Raw genomic sequence first — 19,449 nt, forward strand, 5'->3', positions numbered from 1 at the left:
AAAATGGTGGCATTCCCCTTAAACGCTACAGCATTGCATATGAAAGTTCAGAAGACACCTGTAGGTTCACTGGCTGATAGTAAATAAATGTGCACTGTAGACTTTGGGATGCCTGATGGGATGCCTGGTTCCTATCACTACCACTCTTTCACATCACACCACTCTGAGCTTCATTTTAACCACTGAAATGGGTGCGTCGCTGCTGTTGGAACAAAACCTCGTATCTCTAAAATGGCAACTTTACAGGAGAAGGAAAAAACATGCATTACTTTCAGTGTAAGTCAATGGAACCAGACGTCTTTCCATGTCATTTTTGGCCGTTTCTTTCGGTCAATCCTTCATAAAATCAACAAAAATGGAGATGCGAGGTTTTGTTTCCGACACCAGCGATATATATATTTTTTTAAATGAATCGAATTCTTCTTTAAAGCCGAGAAAAGTGATCAGACCTGTTTGATTTTGCTAGATTATTAGGTACACTCTGATAGAAACACTGGAACTGTGTCTCCATCACATTGTTGTCTCTCATTTCTTAGAACTTCCAGAAGATTCTTCCAGTCTAAAGCGTGTAAGAGGGCTTATCTAAAGTTAACCTAGTGACTCCCATTCTCTGCTCTCCACTCATCCCCCCCCTCCATCCTCCTTCTCTTTCTGTCTCTCAGTGAATGCTCAGCCAAAATCCTGCTGATGACCCTGATCCGCTGTGTAGAACTGCAGAATCTATTAGGGCTGTCAGGAGCTCAGATTGTCATGAGCGCGCTCTCATAAGCCTTTTCTGAGGACGTCGTGGCCTCAAGCCTGGCCTGGGTAAATCATGTTATTAGGCTATACTTGACTGGTGACATTAAGGGAAAAGTTCAGAAGTTTTCCAGCGTTTTACAAGAGCTCCTGACCTGTTAAGTGCATTACTTTTCCATCTGTCTTAAAGGGAGTACTGTGCCAAGGATTGGCCTAGTTCACTTAAATTGTCTTTAATGATCTGAAAGTTAAGGCCTTCATTTTTAGGCCACACATATTCTCTAGAGCCCCAACGACTGTTGGTATAGTAGAGTAGTATTAGCACTAGCAGGGTTGTGTGTTGTGCTTATAGGGAAACGGCACCCCTTGGTGGCCAAAAAGCGTAATTGCACCTGTGCTTTCTATTACACAAAGTGAAAACGGCTGTCTGCCTTCTCCCCGTTATACAGCGGCCAGACCTGGCGATCGACCTTTATTTCCCATTTTTCTTCTGTCACAGGCTCGATGAAACCCCATTAGATGAACCGTAATGTATATGCCCTACACGCAGCGTTAGATACAACAATATGTACAAGAAGCATAGAGTAATGACACTGGCAACTGCAGACGAACGACTCGTGAACGAATCGCTCCTTTGAACCGGTTCTTTTAAACAAATCTGTAGAACCTAATCACAAACCGAACTGAATCTGCGGACTTGGCGTGGTTTCCTCTTTCTGTTGTGTATTTGTGCGTCGTGCATTTCTTTTAGTGAGAAGACGTGGCGGACATTAGATTCACTCACTGAATCGAAACTCACTGAACGAGGCTCGTGAATCAATGCGTCGCTTATTCGGACGTTCGATTCGTTGAAACGGACAGCTCGGAAGAATCGGTTCGTGAAATGATTCAAACTTCCCACAGTCAGTTAAAGGCCGCTTGAAAGAGAAGTGGCCGACGCAGTTTTCACTCAGCTGACAGCGATTTCGGCCGTGTCTCAAATCGCTCCCTACTCCCTATGTAGTAGATTGTGTGAACATAAATTTTGGCCTTTTCAACGAGTGTTCAGCTGTAAATACGTGTCTGAATCAACGAATGGCTTCTTATATGTGGCACTGGTTGAGTGCAGGGACTGCTGTTTTAGGGGCTATGTAGTGCACTATGTAGGGAGTAGGGAGCTATTTGAAATGTGACCTTCGGGCCGCCTATAAACGGTTGTCGGCGTTAGCAGCCGATTTAAAAACAGTTCCTCCTTCATCGTGACGCTGTTTAACTGCTGCTAAAAACACTGAAAGCTGATCTCAGACCAGCAGCTGGCTGTTCACGCCCTTGGAGGCGCGTCATACGGGTACTTCAGAGCCGGTTTATGAGGAGCCTGGCCATTTCTTATCCCCCCTGCTATATTAAAAAAATGACAGAGGGCGCCCGCGAGTGAGCCCTCGATGAATGGGAGTAAGTAGCGCTCAACGGCTAAAACCGAAAGGTTTTCTAGTTTCTAAACACTCGCCCAGAACGTTTCTTTAATTTTACAAAGACGAAGGATGTATTTCACTTAAAAACAAAGAAATCTTACCTTTATTTTTCCTTTTTTTCTACAGCAAACGGTTTTTGGGCAGCAGGAGGCGGGCTTTACTGCTAGAGCGGGATGATTGATGGGCGAGCGGAGCAGCTCATTGGCTGTTCGCGCTCACTGACGTCATGGACGTAGACGAGTCGCTGTTTTAAACTCCTGTAGCTCGAGTTTAAAAGCTCGTAAAAACATAACAGCGGTGTCCAAATGTTTCATCCCGCTCCGTGTTCAGGAAACGATTGCGCTCTTTTACACCAAAAATGTTTAAGCGTTTATAAACTATGAGTTTTGCTCGAACGCTCCATATCAACCCATTCATTTCGGACTCGTTCGGGAGCGCCCTCTAGCGTTGGACACAACCGAAAGGCACGGCAGAGTGGTGACTCTCCCTCTATACGCGATCTTTGGCACTTTCACCAGTAGTAGGAAGTCGACGCCTTCCGCGAAGAGAAGCGAGGAGAGGAGAAGACGCCACTCTGACCAACTTCCACTAAAGATTCCTCTCCACTGACGGAGCAACAGCGAGGCATGGCTTATCCAGGATACGGCGGGGTAAGCTGGAATATCGCCTCTACACCGCATTCCCTACTTTTCCTTTAACCCACACTGCGGTCTGAGTGTAATTCTAAGGCGTTTCTCGCGCAGGATTTTCTCGAGTTAATTAGCCAGTCAGATTACGCCGAATTGTTTCCAAGCTGCGGTGAAGGGAAAATGGCTGGAGCTCGTCCTAAAACACGGTTTGTGAAGAGAAATCGCGATGCTGACGAATTTATCACACTAATATACTGAATATATTCAGCCTGGGAGCTGCTGGATGCCATCAACAGGTTTCAGAAAGAAGATGTGGTGTTAAAACGGCAAATACGGGGCGGATGGACAGATCGCAGTTGGCTAATTGGGCTGATGTTAAACGTTACTGTGAGGTTTGTTTATCTGTGGCTCCTCAGGTCTAAAACTCCGAGTTAAAGAAGTGAGTTAATAACAGGTGGGCTTGAGTTAAAGTAAAGACCTCCAAGGTAAAATATCACTCCAGTAAAAGTAGAAGTTCCTCCCTTTAGACCTCCAACTTGAGTAAAAGTACAAAAGTATTTACCTTCAAATGTACTTAAGTATAAAGTAAAAGTACTAAAAGAGTAATTCTGGCTCTGATGTCCTGTTATCATTTTTATAACCAGACTGGCTTCATGAACTCATTTCAGGTGAAAGTCCTCCAGCGTCTCTCTTGGTAAACCAGTCTTTTAATAGAACGTCATTAATTAGTGACGCTGACGTCTATTAAAATGATCAGAAGCACAAAACACTGAAGGTAAACAGTTTCCATCAGGGAGAACCGAGTGGCTCTGAAATCACTTTTTACACACAAGCAAAGTTTCAGTTTCAGATTTATTTACAACTTAGTTCCAAGTTTAAGTTGAATAAAAACTGGCTTTAAACTCAGGATCACAGATGAGCTCCTTTACTATGTTGATCTGTAGGCGTCTGTTCATAAACATAAACCAGCCCAAACTCATTTACTATAAAATGAAATGGTGTTTGTAGAAATTCAGAAAAAAGCCGCGTCAGTCTCGACTGCATATGTGGACATATTTCTATATTGAGCTCTATTTACACAAAGTTAGGTTAGTTCATCATTTATGTTGAACAGACTCTCCCAAAGTTTTACGCTGCTGCGCTGACGTTGAACCGCGTGCTGCACTGGGTCGGTATGACCAACAGGTCAAAACCAGCTCTAAACAAAGTGACCGCTGGGCCCTGATTGGTGCTCTGGCTTTGCGCTTCTTTCGTTTTGACATGTTACGTTTTTATACACACAGAAACCAAAAGGAACGACAGATTTCTCAAAATGTAGGAGGAAAAAGTCGGATATTAGACTCTGAAATGTAGTGGAGTGAAAGGAAAAAGTCCAGAACGGAGAAACTTCAGTACAGATACACCAAAAAATACTAAAGTACAGAAACTAATTACATTTACTCAGTTACTCAGTTACTGTCCACCACTGATAATTGTAATAATAATTCATAAATATTAATAATTTAAAGTTACAGTGTCTGATCCAGAGCATCATAAGAAATGCGAGGTGTAAAGTGAGTCTAATAAAGAGAAATGATCAGAGTTGTGAGGGAGGAAACCTCGGCTCCTCATCTCAGCTCCTCATCTCGGCTCCTCATCTCCTCAGCCTCTGCATAACCTTCCCTACAGAAAACCCCGTTAGTGTGCATCACTGCACTCACTACCTGCCTGCCCATCTTTCAGGTGTGTGAAGGTTGAATAGGTGTAACGCAGGTATCCGGCTAACCTTGCTGGAATTTGGAACTGAAAAGTGGGCGTGGCCGTCTTTTGTGTGGCAAAAGGAAGCAAGTGGTTTACTGTGATTTCATCACGGGGAAGGATGTTCTTTGGCACGGTGTGTAAAACTCCCTTCCCCGTGATGAAATCACAGTAACGCGCTGCCTCGAGTGGCTTATTGCTTTTACATTTACATTTACGGCATTTTGGCTGACGCTCTCATCCAGAGCGACTTACAGTTTGATCAGTTTACACAGGAAGGCCAAGGCGGTGTTAGGAGTCTTGCCCAGGGACTCTCATTGGTGTAGTATAGGGTGCTGACCCTGGTGGGGGATTGAACTCCAGTCTATAGTGTAGAAGTCAGAGGTGTTACCCACTACACTAACCAACCATTATTGCTCTTATTAAACGGCGCCCAACATAAAATATATTAAAATACGCAAATTATGAATCATATTCGACATAAACAAGTATTCCGACAAGTAATGTAGTTCCTATAGCACGCGGTACGGTTACTAAGCAACAATTGACCGCTGAATAACCTTCGGTCGCCAGTCAAACTGCCAACAGACATTTCATGATTTATTAAAACTTTTTTTTGTGTAACAGTGAACATCTGTTAACACAAGCACTGCGAGTCGTCCGCCGGTCATACGACGCCACTTTTCTCCCGCTGGGGCTGAATCTCACTCCCTGCTCCCTACATAGTGCACGACATAGGGGATTAAATACTGACTCCTGCAGCCCAACAACACAGAATATCACCAGAAATGGTCATTTTTGGGCTTCATCCACATTCAGACTTCGTCTCTATTTGACAGCAGAAGATAGAATTTCTAAACGTAACGTTGCACAGCGCACGATTTAGCTCGGGAGAACGGCGGCGTTTGGGATTCAGTCTGGGTTTGACGCCACTTCTGACTGAAACACGGACGTTTGCAGCGTGTAAGACATTCAGGGGACTTTAGTTCTTTAGACTAATTTATCGCTGTTTTTCGGTGAATCATGACGAGTAACGTTACTTCAGCTCAAGCTAAAGCTGTTCAGCGTGTTTGCTGTCTTTTAGCCTGCTGGCTGGCTGACCGGCCCGGTTCTAGTTAAGAAAATAAGTGTTCAGCCCTTCAGTTTAAACAGAATACGGCTTCTCATCTTCATCAGGACGCTCGGTGCTCCACACGATCAGAATTACAGTCAAAGATTAAATGAATCCTTTAACCGCGGACGGGTTTTCGCAGCGATACAGAGTCCAGCTGCTGTGTGGTGGTCAGAGCCGTGGTGTATCGTGGATTTTACAGCGGCTTCGAACGGCTCAGCCAATCAGATTTTAGGACCGGAAATGTCTGTTGTTGTAACAGTTGGACGGTTTCAAGCATTTGGATTTTATAATTAAAGAAATGTAATAAATGCGTTCAAAAGAACTGCCCTTTCATTCATGACTGGGTATATTTGATGCTTAGCAATTAATTCGCTGTTGTTAATTATTCCCCAGTTGTTCTCCAACAATGATTCTTAAGCAATACAACAAGAAAGGGAGTGTGTTATCACTACATATGTTATTGTTTATGTTATAAATATGTTATTGGTGATAACTCCCTCCTCGAGTGCTCTACTGCTTTAATACAGCAGTTAAATAAATACAGTAAGAAATGAATAAACTGGCCGTGAACGCGGCGTTTAATATGTTTTAATGTTCAGCTCCTTCCTCCTAATTAGAGCTCCTTAACGAGCAGCTCGTTGCTACGTCAGAGTAACGAGCTCCGCCCACTCGCTGCTCAGCCGGCAGTTCGTTCTCCAGCTCCTTACACTAAATTCCCAAACTGTCGTCACCACTGAGCAGCTTTTCAGTCGGCAGCTGTGACAGAAGATCAGCTGAACAATCTGGAATCAGCCAGAAATGAACCCAACACCATTCGCCAGATGGGTCTGATCTTCAGAGTCGGACCAAATCAGACTGAGCTGTAAAACTGAGCCAATATCAGGTTCAGCTCAGTCACACTCTGCCACAGCTGCCGACTGAAAAGCTGCTCAGTGGTGACGACAGTTTGGGAATTTAGTGTCGTCTCGTCTTCAGAGTCGGACCAAATCGGCTGTCGGTCAGATGTGATCTTAACAGCGTCCGATTTCTGTTTGTGGCAAAGTGAGAAGTAAAAACGTTCGAATGGCTCGAGCGTCTCCTACAGCTGTCAGAGTCGTTGCTTAGCAACGGCGTCTCAGCGGAGTGATACAGTGTTTGTGGTGAAATAACAGCACGGATATAGAACGCCTCTCAACCAATCAGCTTGCGTGGCTGGAACTAACTGTTGTATAACAGTATGGATGGATTTCGGGCCGGTATCAGCACAAAACACTTGATCAGATACCAGAAGGGAAAATAGTAGAATATGATGCTCTCCTCTAACAAATCTCTCCTGTAATAGATCCCACTCGCGTTGTGTGTTAGCTGCATGTTCCTTTTTGTGCAGTAGTAGTGTTTTAAGTAGTTTGAGCATGATGGCTCACTTTCAGATGCTCTTCTCAAGGGAAGTACCTCATAATATCATTAAAAGCTTAGTAGCTTTGGAAGGACAAACCTTGTAATTGGTGTTGTGCCATCTCTGCCTTTTGTTATAACACTAAAGCCCTGCGAGTGGAACAGGCCTTGTTTTTGTGGACAGTGTATATTGAAAACTAGGTTTAGAAATACTACCAGGTCGGCCTCCCGCTGCCGGCTGTGGCATCAAAACGAGTCTAAACACGACCGTGAAACTTGTTTCGCTGTAAAAGAGAAATTTCGGGGAAAGCCGTGCGTCATCCCATACCCAGTACTTGTGATTAATGGAAATGAAAACAGATCCGATTAAATACAAACAAGAAATGTGAAAGGAAAAAAAAACAGTCAAAACAAAAAGGCAGTAAATGAATGACGTATGGATATGGTACACGTTCACTGTGGAACTGATTAGAGATATTCAGACTTGTCACGCACATCACGTGAAAGAAGAAGGGAGAAAATCTTGTTTTCTTAAGTCTTTGTGTAAGATTTCTCTGAGAGTTGATGCACTGAACACTGTTAGAAATGAAGGTATGTTTTTGGTTCATCAGGGCACAAACACTGTAGATGTTGCCTCAAAGGTTCTACAGTGGTTCTAAGGTCTGATTGTGGAGCTTAAATCAGTTCCTCCAGGTGAAAAGTTGGTATTTGTACCTTTTCATAACCGAATGCTTCAAAGCAGAGCAGTAGAATAAAAGCCTGGAGGCGAGGCGAGGCGGGGTGTGTGGAGTCAGTCCAGCTTAGAGCAGATCATTTCAGTGGATTGTGGTTCAGTTATGTTCCCTGACTGAAGGCACTGGGATGGACCCCTGAGGGCCCTGCCCCAGTGGCAAGAGGACATTTTTCAGTTTTTGGCATAATTTGAAAATACCTAGATTTAATGATGAATGGACTAAAAGAACTGACCCAGATTGACTTGGAAAAAATTCTGGTTCCATTGACTGACCTTATCAATAAAGCAGGTTTTTCCTTCTCCTGTAAAGTTACCGTTTGGGAGATCTTCCGACAACAGCGACTACAGTTGTGTGCAAAATATTAGCAGTGAGTTTAAAGCAACTGAGAAAAAGCTCAATAATCATAACAGCATTTATTTCCATATACGCGCTGGAAGCGCCGCACGTTCAGCTCCAAATGAAAACATGAACAAAATATCAATTTACACTGTAAACTTTTGTTTACAGATTTAGCTTTTCTGTTGATCTTAAATTTTCTGTAAAATATTTAGTCGTATAACCACTTTATATCTGTGTGGCATGGAGTCAACGAACATCTGACACCAGCGAACAGATGTTCCGGCCCAAGCTGACTGGTCTACATTCCACACTTCTTCTGCATTCTTGGGTTTTGCATCAAAAACAGCGTTTTTGATTTGACTCCACAAATTCTCAATCGGATTGAGGTCTGGGGATGGGGCTGGCCGCTTCGTAACATCAGTCTTGTTGGTCTGGAACCAGGATGTTGCCTCATTGTCCTGCTGAAACACCCATTTCAAGGGCATTTCTTCTTCAGCGCAGGGCAGCATGAGCTCTTCCAGTATTTTGACATATTCAAACTGGTCCATGGTGCCTGGTGTGCGATAAATCGGCCCGACTACAAAGTATGAGAAACATCCCCCAAACCATTACGCTTGAACCTCCATGTCTTACAGTCTTCACAGTGCACTGTGGCCTGAATTCAGTGCTTATGGGTCGTGTTGCAAACTGTCTGTGGCCTTTAGACCCAGTAAGAACAGTCTTGCTCTCCTCTGTCCGTAGGATGTTGTGCCACCTCTCTTTAGGCCAGTCGGTGTGTCCTTTGGCAGACTGTAACCTTTTCAACATGTCTTTTTTTCAGCAGTGGCACTGTACGAGGGTTTCTTGCAAATAGTTTGGCTTCACGTGGGCGTCTTCTGATTGTTGCAGTACTCACAGGTAACTGAAGATCTTCTCTGATTTCCCTGGAGCTGATCATTGGATGCGGTGGCACGGTGGGGTGGTGGGTAGCGCCGTCGCCTCACAGGGTGGAGGGCCTGGGCTCGAGTCCCCGGCCGGGCAACCAGGGTCCTTTCTGTGTGGAGTTTGCATGTTCTCCCCGTGTCTGCGTGTGTTCCTCCAGGTTCTCCGGTTTCCTCCCACAGTCCAAAGACATGCAGTCGGGCTGTTTGGACATGCTAGATTGCCCCTAGGTGTGAGTGTGTGAGTGAATGTGTCTGTCTGTCTGTCTGTCTGCCCTGCGATGGACTGGCGACATGTCCAGGGTGTCTCCTGCCTTCCGCGCGATGTCAGCTGGGATAGGCTCCAGCTCCCCTGCGACCCAGAAGGAGAAGCGGCTTAGAAGATGAGTGATCATTGGGCGCTTCTTTGTCGTTCTTGTTATTCTATGACCTACGCGGGTGGTTTAAAGCATTTGAGATCGTTTTAACTGAGCAGCCAATTATTTTCTGCACTACTTTGTTTTCCCCTCTCCATTCAACTTCTTGTGTTCAAAGTTCCTTCTCCGTAGGTACAGTGTCTGGACCGACACATTGTACACACTGAGCAAGGGCTAAAACATTGACCTCACTAAGTGAACCCCACACTGCCTTTAATTTGAACATGGCCCTTTCATTAAATGAGTCAATTACACCCAATTAGCAGCGTGCATGTCATGACTGTTGATGCTGTTAGTTGCCCATTACTCATCACTAGGCTACACCTAGTCATGGATTGTTTCCCATGTTGTGTTATCTCTTTTTTGCCAAAATCAGTAATTAAACACATAAGTGATGTTAGACTGCTATTATTTTGTACGTAACTGTATATACACTATATTGCCAAAAGTATTCGGTCGTCTGCCTTCACACGCATATGAACTAGAGTGACATCTCATTCTTAACCCATAGGGTTTAATATGATGTCGGCCCACCCTTTGCAGCTATAACAGCTTCAACTCTTCTGGGAAGGCTTTCCACAAGGGTTAGGAGTGTGTTTATGGGAATTTTTGACCGTTCTTCCAGAAGCGCATTTGTGAAGTCAGACACTGATGTTGGACGAGAAGGCCTGGCTCACAGTCTCCAGTCTAGTTCAGCCCAAAGGTGTTTTCCCACTTTGCATTGCGCTTGGTGATGTAAGGCTTGGATGCAGCTGCTCGGCCATGGAAACCCATTCCATGAAGCTCTCTACGCTGTTCTTGGGCTGATCTGAAGGCCACATGAAGTTTGGAGGTCTGTAGTGATGGACTCTGCAGAACGTCGGTGACCTCTGCGCACTATGCCCCTCAGCATCCGCTGACCGCTCTGTCATTTTACGTGGCCGACCACTTTGAGGTCAGGACTCTGTGCAGCCCAGTCAAGTTCTTCCATGCCAAGCTAATCTGAAGGCCACATGAAGTTTGGAGGTCTGTAGCGATTGCCTCTGCAGAAAGTTGGTGACCTCTATGCTCCTCAGCACCTGCTGACCCCGCTCTGTCATTTTACGTGGCCGACGACTTCATGGCTGAGTTGCTGTCGTTCCCAATCGCTTCCACTTTGTTATAATCCCACTGACAGTTGACTGTGGAATATTTAGTAGTGAGGAAATTTCACGACTGGACTTGCTGCACAGGTGGCGTCCGATCACGGCACCACGCTGGAATTCACTGAGCTCCTGAGAGCGACCCATTCTTTCACTAATGTCTGTAGAAGCAGTCTGCAGGCCAAGGGGCTCGGCTTTATACACCTGTGGCCATGGAAGTGGTTGGAACACCTGAATTCAATTATTTGGATGGGTCAGTGAACACTTTTGGAAATATAGTGTGTGTGTGTGTGTGTGTGTGTGTGTGTGTGTATATATATATATATATATATATATATATATATATATATATAAATAAATATAATCTGCAGATGTGGAAGACCTGTCATTTATTTATTTTCCAGTCATTGTACAAGACCATTTTCCAGAGCAGAAAACTTATAATTAACAGAAAATTACACAGAAGCCTCAATGGCTAAATATAATATAAAATCTTTCAATATTTCCAATATGTCCACCCTTTATTACAGCTTCCTTTCTCTTCAGATGACTTGCTTTCGATTTTTCAAATAAAACAAGTGGGTATAATATCACACTTCCCTAGTTCAGTCTTAGAAATTGGTTGCACTTTGTGCTTTTCACAATCCAAGAAGTCCCAAACACATTCATTGTGTTTGAATGTGAGGATGTTGATGTCCGGACTCTGGGGTGGCCAGTCCATTGTTTCGACAGAACCGGCAGCTTCTTTATTTGGTTTGCACATTTTCTTTTCTTTCTGCTTCCCTTTCTTAATAGGAGTTTCTCAACAACTACACGTCTTTTCATACCCACATTGAGCTGAGTCTTCTCACGGTGGGAGGATGGGCAGAAACGCCTGTGGGCGTCTTGATTTTCTCCTCCCTCTCCAAGTTGAAAGCTTTACGTACTGTTACCTAATGTAATGTGTAATGTGACCATTTTGTTGCTGTACCACGTCTGGGGACTCATTTTCTCTGTATCTTTAAACAATTTTTTGAGCTCTAGTTTAAGAAAAACGTTCTTTTATCCTTTGACTTTCTGTTTTCCTTGCAAATTGACTCTCTAATCTTCTCTGAAGCATCTCCTGAAAAAGGGAAAACGTGTCCTTAAGGACCGTTTTGACTGGAATTTTTGCACAGCACCTTAGGTACCAGGAATCCGTGCTATGAGGTTTGTAGAATGACGGAGAACTTGATATTTAATCTGTAAGCGGTTATTTTATTTTCATCCTTTTAAATTCATGGTGTAAAACTGTTGACCATAAAATTGTTGTATTATTAGGAGCCAGAGTAAAAACAGGAAGTGGGGGTTGGGGGGTTTGTGGAGAAACTGACATTTGCAATCTCTTGTTTTTTTTAAATAGATAGCCATCTCTCTCTCTCTCTCTCTCTCTCTCTCTCTCTCTCTCTCTCTCTCTCTCTCTCTCTCTCTCTCTCTCTCTCTCTCTCTCCCCCCCCCACTCCCACACTCTCTCTTCTCATGTGGGGGGCCAGCGCACTGGTTTGATGCCGTTCTGTTTTAACTGTCTGCCTCCCTAATTTTTCTTTATTGTTCTCTTTCTCTTTCAGTATGGTGGTCCTATGCCAGGCATGCCAATGGCAGGAGGCCTTATGGGTGGCCCTCCCATGGGGCAATACCCACCCCAGTTTGGGGCTTACCCTGGCAATACCTTTGCACCCTCTGCCCAAGACCCCATGTGGGGTTATTTCACCGCCATAGCTGGCCAGGTAAGATTAGATTGCGAAGTGACGCATTAAGCCAGGCACACACTGCAATTTTAGCCTGTTTTAAACCCAGTTTGGTTGGAGCCGACTGAATCTCATGATCGGGCCAAATTTCAGCTTCATCAGCCGTCATTTGCCGTGCAGTGTGAGGGGAATTTATTATTATCATTTTTTGCTCGTCTCACAGTGTGAGCAGCCTCACAAATCAATTTCTCAAAGTCGCACCCAGAACCTCACACAGCCACAGCTCCTACACGGAGGCAACGAAGTCCACATTTGCGGCACCAGAGTCCGTATATGCCGACCTAGCTCTGTTTGACTGAGTTGAATTGAGAGGTGTGAATATAGTGTTTTATTGTCTCTGTAGAGCTGTCTGCCTGTTCTGTAGACCGCCTGCTCTTCAGTGCACAGTGTGGCTCAAGTTAGTAAAGCTGCCGTAGCGGTTTATCAATGGCTGAATCTGCCTTCTACATCAAAACAGTGCACTGCATGTCCAGTGTGGAACTGGCACACATGGTCGAATCTCAGATGGCTATTTATTAGATATGTGAAGCACTTTATGGGTTCAGGAGCAGCGATTAATTGTGTAGTGCACTATGTAGGGAGCAGGGAGCCGTTTGAGATTCAGCCAGTGTTTTGATCAGGACGTCAGAAGCGCAGCACGTTGGTTTGAATGAAATGGCTTTATTGTAGATTTAAAGCAATATATTATATTGCTTTATTTATCTGTAGCGGCTGGGTTTCCTGTGCAGTGTGAGCCATGTTAGTCGGACGGAGTGTTTTCGTACAGCACGAGCTTCGGCCGCACACGAGGGGCGAATCAAATGAATGGTGTGAGCTGTTATCAAAAAACATTTCTACAGTCGCACAGTGTGAGCCTGGCTTTACTGTCAGCTGGATGTTAAGATTTACTTTGGAGGAACCAAAAGTCCAGACGATGTTTGGTCATAATGTTTAAGCGCTCTAGCTAACTGACGAAGGCAGGTGGAAAGGAAGACCTGAGTTGTCTGGTAATGAGGCTTTGTGTTCTCAGGATGGTGAGGTGGATGCTGAGGAGCTGCAGAGATGTTTGACACAGACTGGGGTCAGTGGCTCCTATATGCGTAAGTTGAGGGAAACCGTGATCTGAGGGGGATCTGTGGGATGCAAGAGCTCTAATATGTGTTTCATGTGGCCTAAGCTTTCTTCATGCTTCTTGTTTGCAGCCTTCAGTTTGGAGACATGTAGGATCATGATTGCCATGCTGGATGTATCCTTCACAGAAATGTGGAAAATTGTCACTGTTCTCTCGTTCTTCACTTTGGATTCCTTCATCTATTTATTGCCTCACAAACTGTAGTGAACTGTCTTCCAGGTATCTATAGGCATATCCAGGGAGATTCACTTGAAAGAGGCGCCGAATATTTTTTAATAACTCTCTGTAGGACGAAGCAATCTGAGCGAAACAACATGCAATGTGCTCCTCAGTATATGGCCTGTCTCAGTTGAACTCACCGTGAACACCAGTGTGTACCTGGACATTTTTTAACAGTTTGTGAATCAACTGGATCATCACGAGTTAGTAGAACTCGTAGAAGAAGAAGATCACCGCAGACGCTGAGTCCTTCTTTGGCAACAGGGTAATTTCAAAGGGGTTTCGGCCACCACTGTCGCCGGATCTGGCACTACCAAACTTCTTCCGTTGCCGTTTGCTCAGAACAAGCCTCACACAGTGGAAGATTTGAAGGAAATTGCTCCTATGTCCCCCGATATGCTTGCCAATACGTTCGGGAACTGGAGCGCAGCATCGAAATGTGTTTGGCAGAAAACGGAGATCACTTCCATTATCGCATGTAATGCAATCATTTACACACATGTCAAGATATGTAGTGCATTTCTTTGGTTCAGATTGCTTCATCCTAATGGGAGATACAACAGAATATTCAGGGCATCTTTTGACAATCTCCAGTATTCAGTGCTGCAAGGAGAAGTTGACAGATTTGCTGGAAAAGTTTGATCAAAAACTTAGGGACCTGCTCCTTATTAGACATGAGCATCTACTGCTTTACTGCTTGCGTGGTATTGATGTGTTTGGTACTCAGTGGTCTGACGGACCCACCACATCATTTTTTTAAAATCACAACCATAACAATTTATGTAAAAATACCAGATGTTTAAAATATCACAAGTGTCATTTAGCAGCTGTAGCCAGTCAGCAGCCTGTCCTTGTTGTCCACCCTCACACACAGAGACACTAACAGCAGGCCATGTAGGAGGAGATCAGAGTGAAGGACACAGCACCTCCACATTTCTACTCCCCACAGGTTCAGCCCAACACCACATGTGTAATATGTGGACCTGTTTTTGGTTATATTATATAATATCAATTAAAAGACAGAGACTTTTACTGTGAGTGGCTGGTTGATTTCCTTAACTGCATTACTGTAGAGAGATTACTCTGGTAAAATGGGTTTCAATGAGTTTAAAGAGCTGTTTACTGCGTTGAATGGTTGGAAGCAGAACTTTGTGATGGTGGACCGAGACAACAGCGGGACAGTGGAGCCTCATGAGTTGTCGCAGGCCATCGTTAGCATGGGTGAGTTGGCTTCCTTAGCACACAGCTGACTTGTCAGTAGAACTTTTATCTTGATGGCTTCTGGGAACTTCAGCTAGCTAAGGTATCTTTACAAAAATTAAACTGGGTGAAATCTGATAAGTGTGTGCCATGCATCAGAAACTGAAACTGAAATTGTATTTGTGGGTTACAGGGTACAGACTGAGCCCTCAGGCGCTGAGCTGCATCATCAAGCGCTTTAACCGAGGAGGCAAGATCTACTTCGATGACTACGTGGCCTGCTGTGTGAAACTCAGGGCTTTAACCGGTCAGTGGGACAGTGGTTTTGCCTCAGAGTGCAGCAGATATTTATGGTCATTTTGGCTACGTTAATATACCAAAGTGATCTTTGATTCAGATTATAGATGCTAATGGCCAAATCAAGTGTTTTTCTTTTCTTTTTTTTAATAAATGTTTTTCTTTTATTCCCCCATCTTTTTTTACGGAACACTAACCATAGACAGCTGCTCTCTAAAGAAATTAAAAGTTGATATTTTACACCATTTTGATTTTCTTATCTTACATCAGCCTCATTTGTGCTGTAAATCGCAGCAAGGATCATTTTTAAATTTTCGAGGGGAAAAGGACAAACTGTTGGACTAATGGTTTTTGAAAATGCTTGAACAAAATGTAAAAGCAGAAAAAACTAAGAATGTCTTAAGAGAAACTGATTATGTTGAGCAGTTTATGGTGTCACCATATAGTCTTTAAAGCTCTGAATGATGTAGCACTTAAATCAGTGTCTCTCTGTTTGTGTTCCAGCACATAGTCTAAGATCTGCTGATAGTGGCCTTAAACAAAAAAAACCCTCTGTAAAATCCCAGATCGATATGGCAATACAATTAAAAGTACCACTTAAACCCTTTTTAAAAGATATACACACACATTTCTATTATTTTCAGGAAGAAAACAATTCTGGAAAAAGGCTCTATTCTGGAAAAAAAAAACATTTTCTTAATTTTTTGCAGTAAAAAGGTAAACTTTTTATGGTTAAGATTTATATCTTTGTGTTTTTTTTTTGCAGAGAACTTCAGAAGGAGAGATACTATGCAACAAGGAGCAGTGAGCTTCCAGTATGATGATGTAAGTAGATTTGAGTGAGTGACTGTGAGTATCATACTGCCATCTTCAAGGTTATGTCTTAGGGCCTTTGCTTTTCTCTTGTACTAGGTGATGTCATTAGGAAGCATGGTATAAATTTTCATTTCTATGCTGACGACAGCCAGCTATACATTTCTATTCCTTCTAATGATCAAGAATCTGTAGATAAACTAACCAGCTGTGTCAGATATTTCTCAGTGGATGTCGCAACATTTTCTACAATTAAATCACAAAAAACTGAAACACTGATTGTTCTTACAGAAAAAAATGATTTTTGAGAAACTTGCTTCTTTAACTTCATAAACCAAACCTGCAGTACTAAACCTGGGTGTGATCTTAGACTCTGAGCTCTGTTTCAACCCTGCATGTAAAAAGTCACTAAAGTAGCTTTTCATCATTTGAGAAATGTCACTAAAGTTCGGCCTTTTGTCTCTCAGCGCATCGCAACCAGCAGAGTTGATCACTGTAATGGTCTTCTTACTGGACTCCCTAAAACAATACATCTCTTACAGCTCGTACAAAATGCCGCAGCGCGCATCCTAACAAAAACTAAACAGAGAGATCAGATCGCTCCCGTTTTAAAAGAGCTGAACTGGCTGCCTGTATCGTTCAGGATAGATTTTAAGCTACTAGTCTTTAAAGCTCTGAATGATCTAGCACTTACATCACTGAGTGTCTCTCTGTTTATGTTCCAGCACGTAGTCTAAGATCTGCAGATAGTGGCCTTAAACAAATACAGAAAACATGGAGAGACTCTTTCAGTTATTCTGCTTCTAAACTGTGGAGCTCAATTCCACCTTTTATTAGAGAGTCAAGCTCAGCGCTCACTTTTAAGAAGCATCTAAAAACGTATCTTTAACTTAGCATTTAATTAAAACTCTACAAGGGGTGTTTATCTTCTAATTTGATCTGGTTCATTGTCTTTTGATTCAAAATAAATACTTATAATTAAATCACATGTCTGTACAGCATTATTATTATTATTATTATTATTATTGTTGTTGTTGTTGTTGTTGTTGTTCATTTTTGAGTCTTTATACATTGGTTGGAGTCCTTGAGAGCGTGAGACCTGCTGATTATGCTAAATATATCATCATTTAAATGGTTTCTAAAGCAACTTTCCAGAAGTCTTAGGGCAGAAGTCTCCAGAAGTCTTAGGGCATCTCATCTACATTATTGCTATAAAAGTACATCCACACAGGTTTCGCCTGCAGTAACTCAAGCATCCTCATCCTCACGACTTGAAAATGTAAGATAGTGAGAGAATTTGACGTGTAATCGTTTACACACATTTACAAACAGTGCTTTTGTTTTCTCTTTGTAGTTCATCACGTGTTCTATGTCTATCTGAGTCTGTCTGAGGAAGGCGGAACTGACGGCGCCTCATGAGGGAAGTTCGAGCTACGGGAGCTCCGCAGAGAACTAGAACAGTGTATCAGCCAATGTATATGCAAAATAATATATGTATGTATGTGTGTATCAATCACAGGCATTCAGGATGGCTACCTCTATCAAAGTGCAAGTGCCAGTAGATTCTTTTTATTGAAATGAGTTAACAATGAGTGCGTTGATGAGGTGATGAGACGGAGTGGTTCTTAGACAGAGGTTGTGTCCGTAAAGCCATTCAGTGCCACATTTTTGCGAAAGGGTCAGACCACATCACTGATCTTTTGTTTTGTGCCAACACAAAATTTCTTATTTCTAATTTTTAAGCATTTTAATCATTTCACAACCAAATACTCAAGCCACTCCATGTTTAGATAGTGTTAATAAACTACATGGTTTAAAACTGGTGTACTGTGTTTATGTAAATAAGCATGAGAACTGGAGTAAATCTCAATTGCCATTGGCTTCCTGATGTGATTAATGAAAGGGATTCATGATAAACCTTTGAAGTACCTTATCGCTCGAGTTGAAAGAAAACCTCATATCCCCATTTTTGCCGTTTTTCAGTTGGAAAGACGTCTGGTTCCATTGACTTGCATTAAAAGTAAAGTGACTTTTTTTTTTCCTTTCCACGCTTTATTTTGATGCCCCCCTATAGATGATTACATATACTTCAATCATTGACAAACTTTCTGGTGATACCCCATTTGATTATCAGCAACATTGTGGTTAGGGGTAGGTTTAGGTTTTGTTCTAAGGTTTAGAATTAGGGTTAGATTTTAGGGGTTAGGGATGGATTTAATAGAATCTTCAAGTTCAGTTGCATTTAATAGACATTTATTTGCTATATATTTATATGTTACTTAAAAATATTCTGAGCATCTGCAAAGCATCTACAATGGACCATCCAAATAAAATGTTGCCCAGTTCTCCCTAGTTTTCATGATGAAATCTGGTCTGTGATTAAGACCGATATCAATTCGGAAATCAGTGACCAAATTCTGCACCGCACCAGGACAAGCAATAACGGATATTTTCTCTTTCACTGTTTGGTAATAAGAAAAATTCAAAATTTCTTTTCTCATAAACACAAATGGCAGCTGTAAATTGTATTGTCTAAGAAACACAACGCATTTATGAACGTTTTCTTTACACATTTTTTTACAAAAACATTTTTGTGAGAAATGCACTATATTGCAAAAGGTATTCGGTCGTCTGGCTTCACACACATATGAACTTGAGTGACATCCCGTTCTTAATCCATAGGGTTTAATATGATGTCAGCCCACCCTTTGCAGCTATAACAGCTTCAGCTCTTCTGGAAAGGTTTTCCACAAGGGTCAGGACTGTGTTTATTACTTATATAGTATTTCTGACCGTTCTTCCAGAAGTGCATTTGTGAGGTCAGACACCGATGTTGGACGAGAAGGCCTGGCTCACAGTGTCCGCTCTAATTCACCCCAAAGGTGTTCTGTTGGGTTGAGGTCGGGACTCTGTGCAGGCCGGTCAAGTTCTTCCATGCCAAGCTAATCTGAAGGCCACATGAAGTTTGGAGGTCTGTAGCGATTGCCTCTGCAGAAAGTTGGTGACCTCTATGCTCCTCAGCACCTGCTGACCCCGCTCTGTCATTTTACGTGGCCGACCACTTCGTGGCTGAGTTGCTGTCATTCCCAATCTCTTCCACTTTGTTATAATCCCACTGACAGTTGACTGTGGAATATTTAGTAGTGAGGAAATTTCCCGACTGGACTTGCTGCACAGGTGGCGTCCGATCACGGTACCACGCTGGAATTCACTGAGCTCCTGAGAGCGACCCATTCTTTCACTAATGTCTGTAGAAGCAGTCTGCAGGCCTAGGGGCTCGGCTTTATACACCTGTGGCCATGGAAGAGACTGGAACACCTGAATTCAATGATTTGGATGAGTGAGTGAATTTTGGAAATATAGTACATCAGTCTCATTAATCAGTGACAACTCTGGACCGCATGCGCCATGACGAGCAATAACGGATATTTTCTCCTTTCAGTGTTGGGTTGTAAGAAAAATTCTAAATG

At 43.0% G+C, this 19,449-nt stretch overlaps 1 protein-coding gene across 1 annotated transcript; it reads left to right on the forward strand.

Annotated features, from left to right (window-relative positions):
- Window positions 1–2,692: 2,692 nt before the first annotated feature.
- Window positions 2,693–17,798, forward strand: zgc:92027 (uncharacterized protein LOC449543 homolog). The gene is made up of 8 exons (XM_017715207.2): window positions 2,693–2,839; window positions 12,160–12,318; window positions 13,349–13,418; window positions 13,521–13,564; window positions 14,743–14,890; window positions 15,063–15,176; window positions 15,933–15,991; window positions 17,334–17,798. Exons 1-8 carry the CDS (start codon window positions 2,816–2,818, stop codon window positions 17,358–17,360), a joined length of 645 nt encoding a protein of 214 aa, XP_017570696.1. The 5' UTR covers window positions 2,693–2,815; the 3' UTR covers window positions 17,361–17,798.
- Window positions 17,799–19,449: the final 1,651 nt, after the last annotated feature.

This window comes from Pygocentrus nattereri, chromosome 30, assembly GCF_015220715.1.
Source record: "Pygocentrus nattereri isolate fPygNat1 chromosome 30, fPygNat1.pri, whole genome shotgun sequence".
NCBI lineage: Eukaryota > Metazoa > Chordata > Actinopteri > Characiformes > Serrasalmidae > Pygocentrus > Pygocentrus nattereri.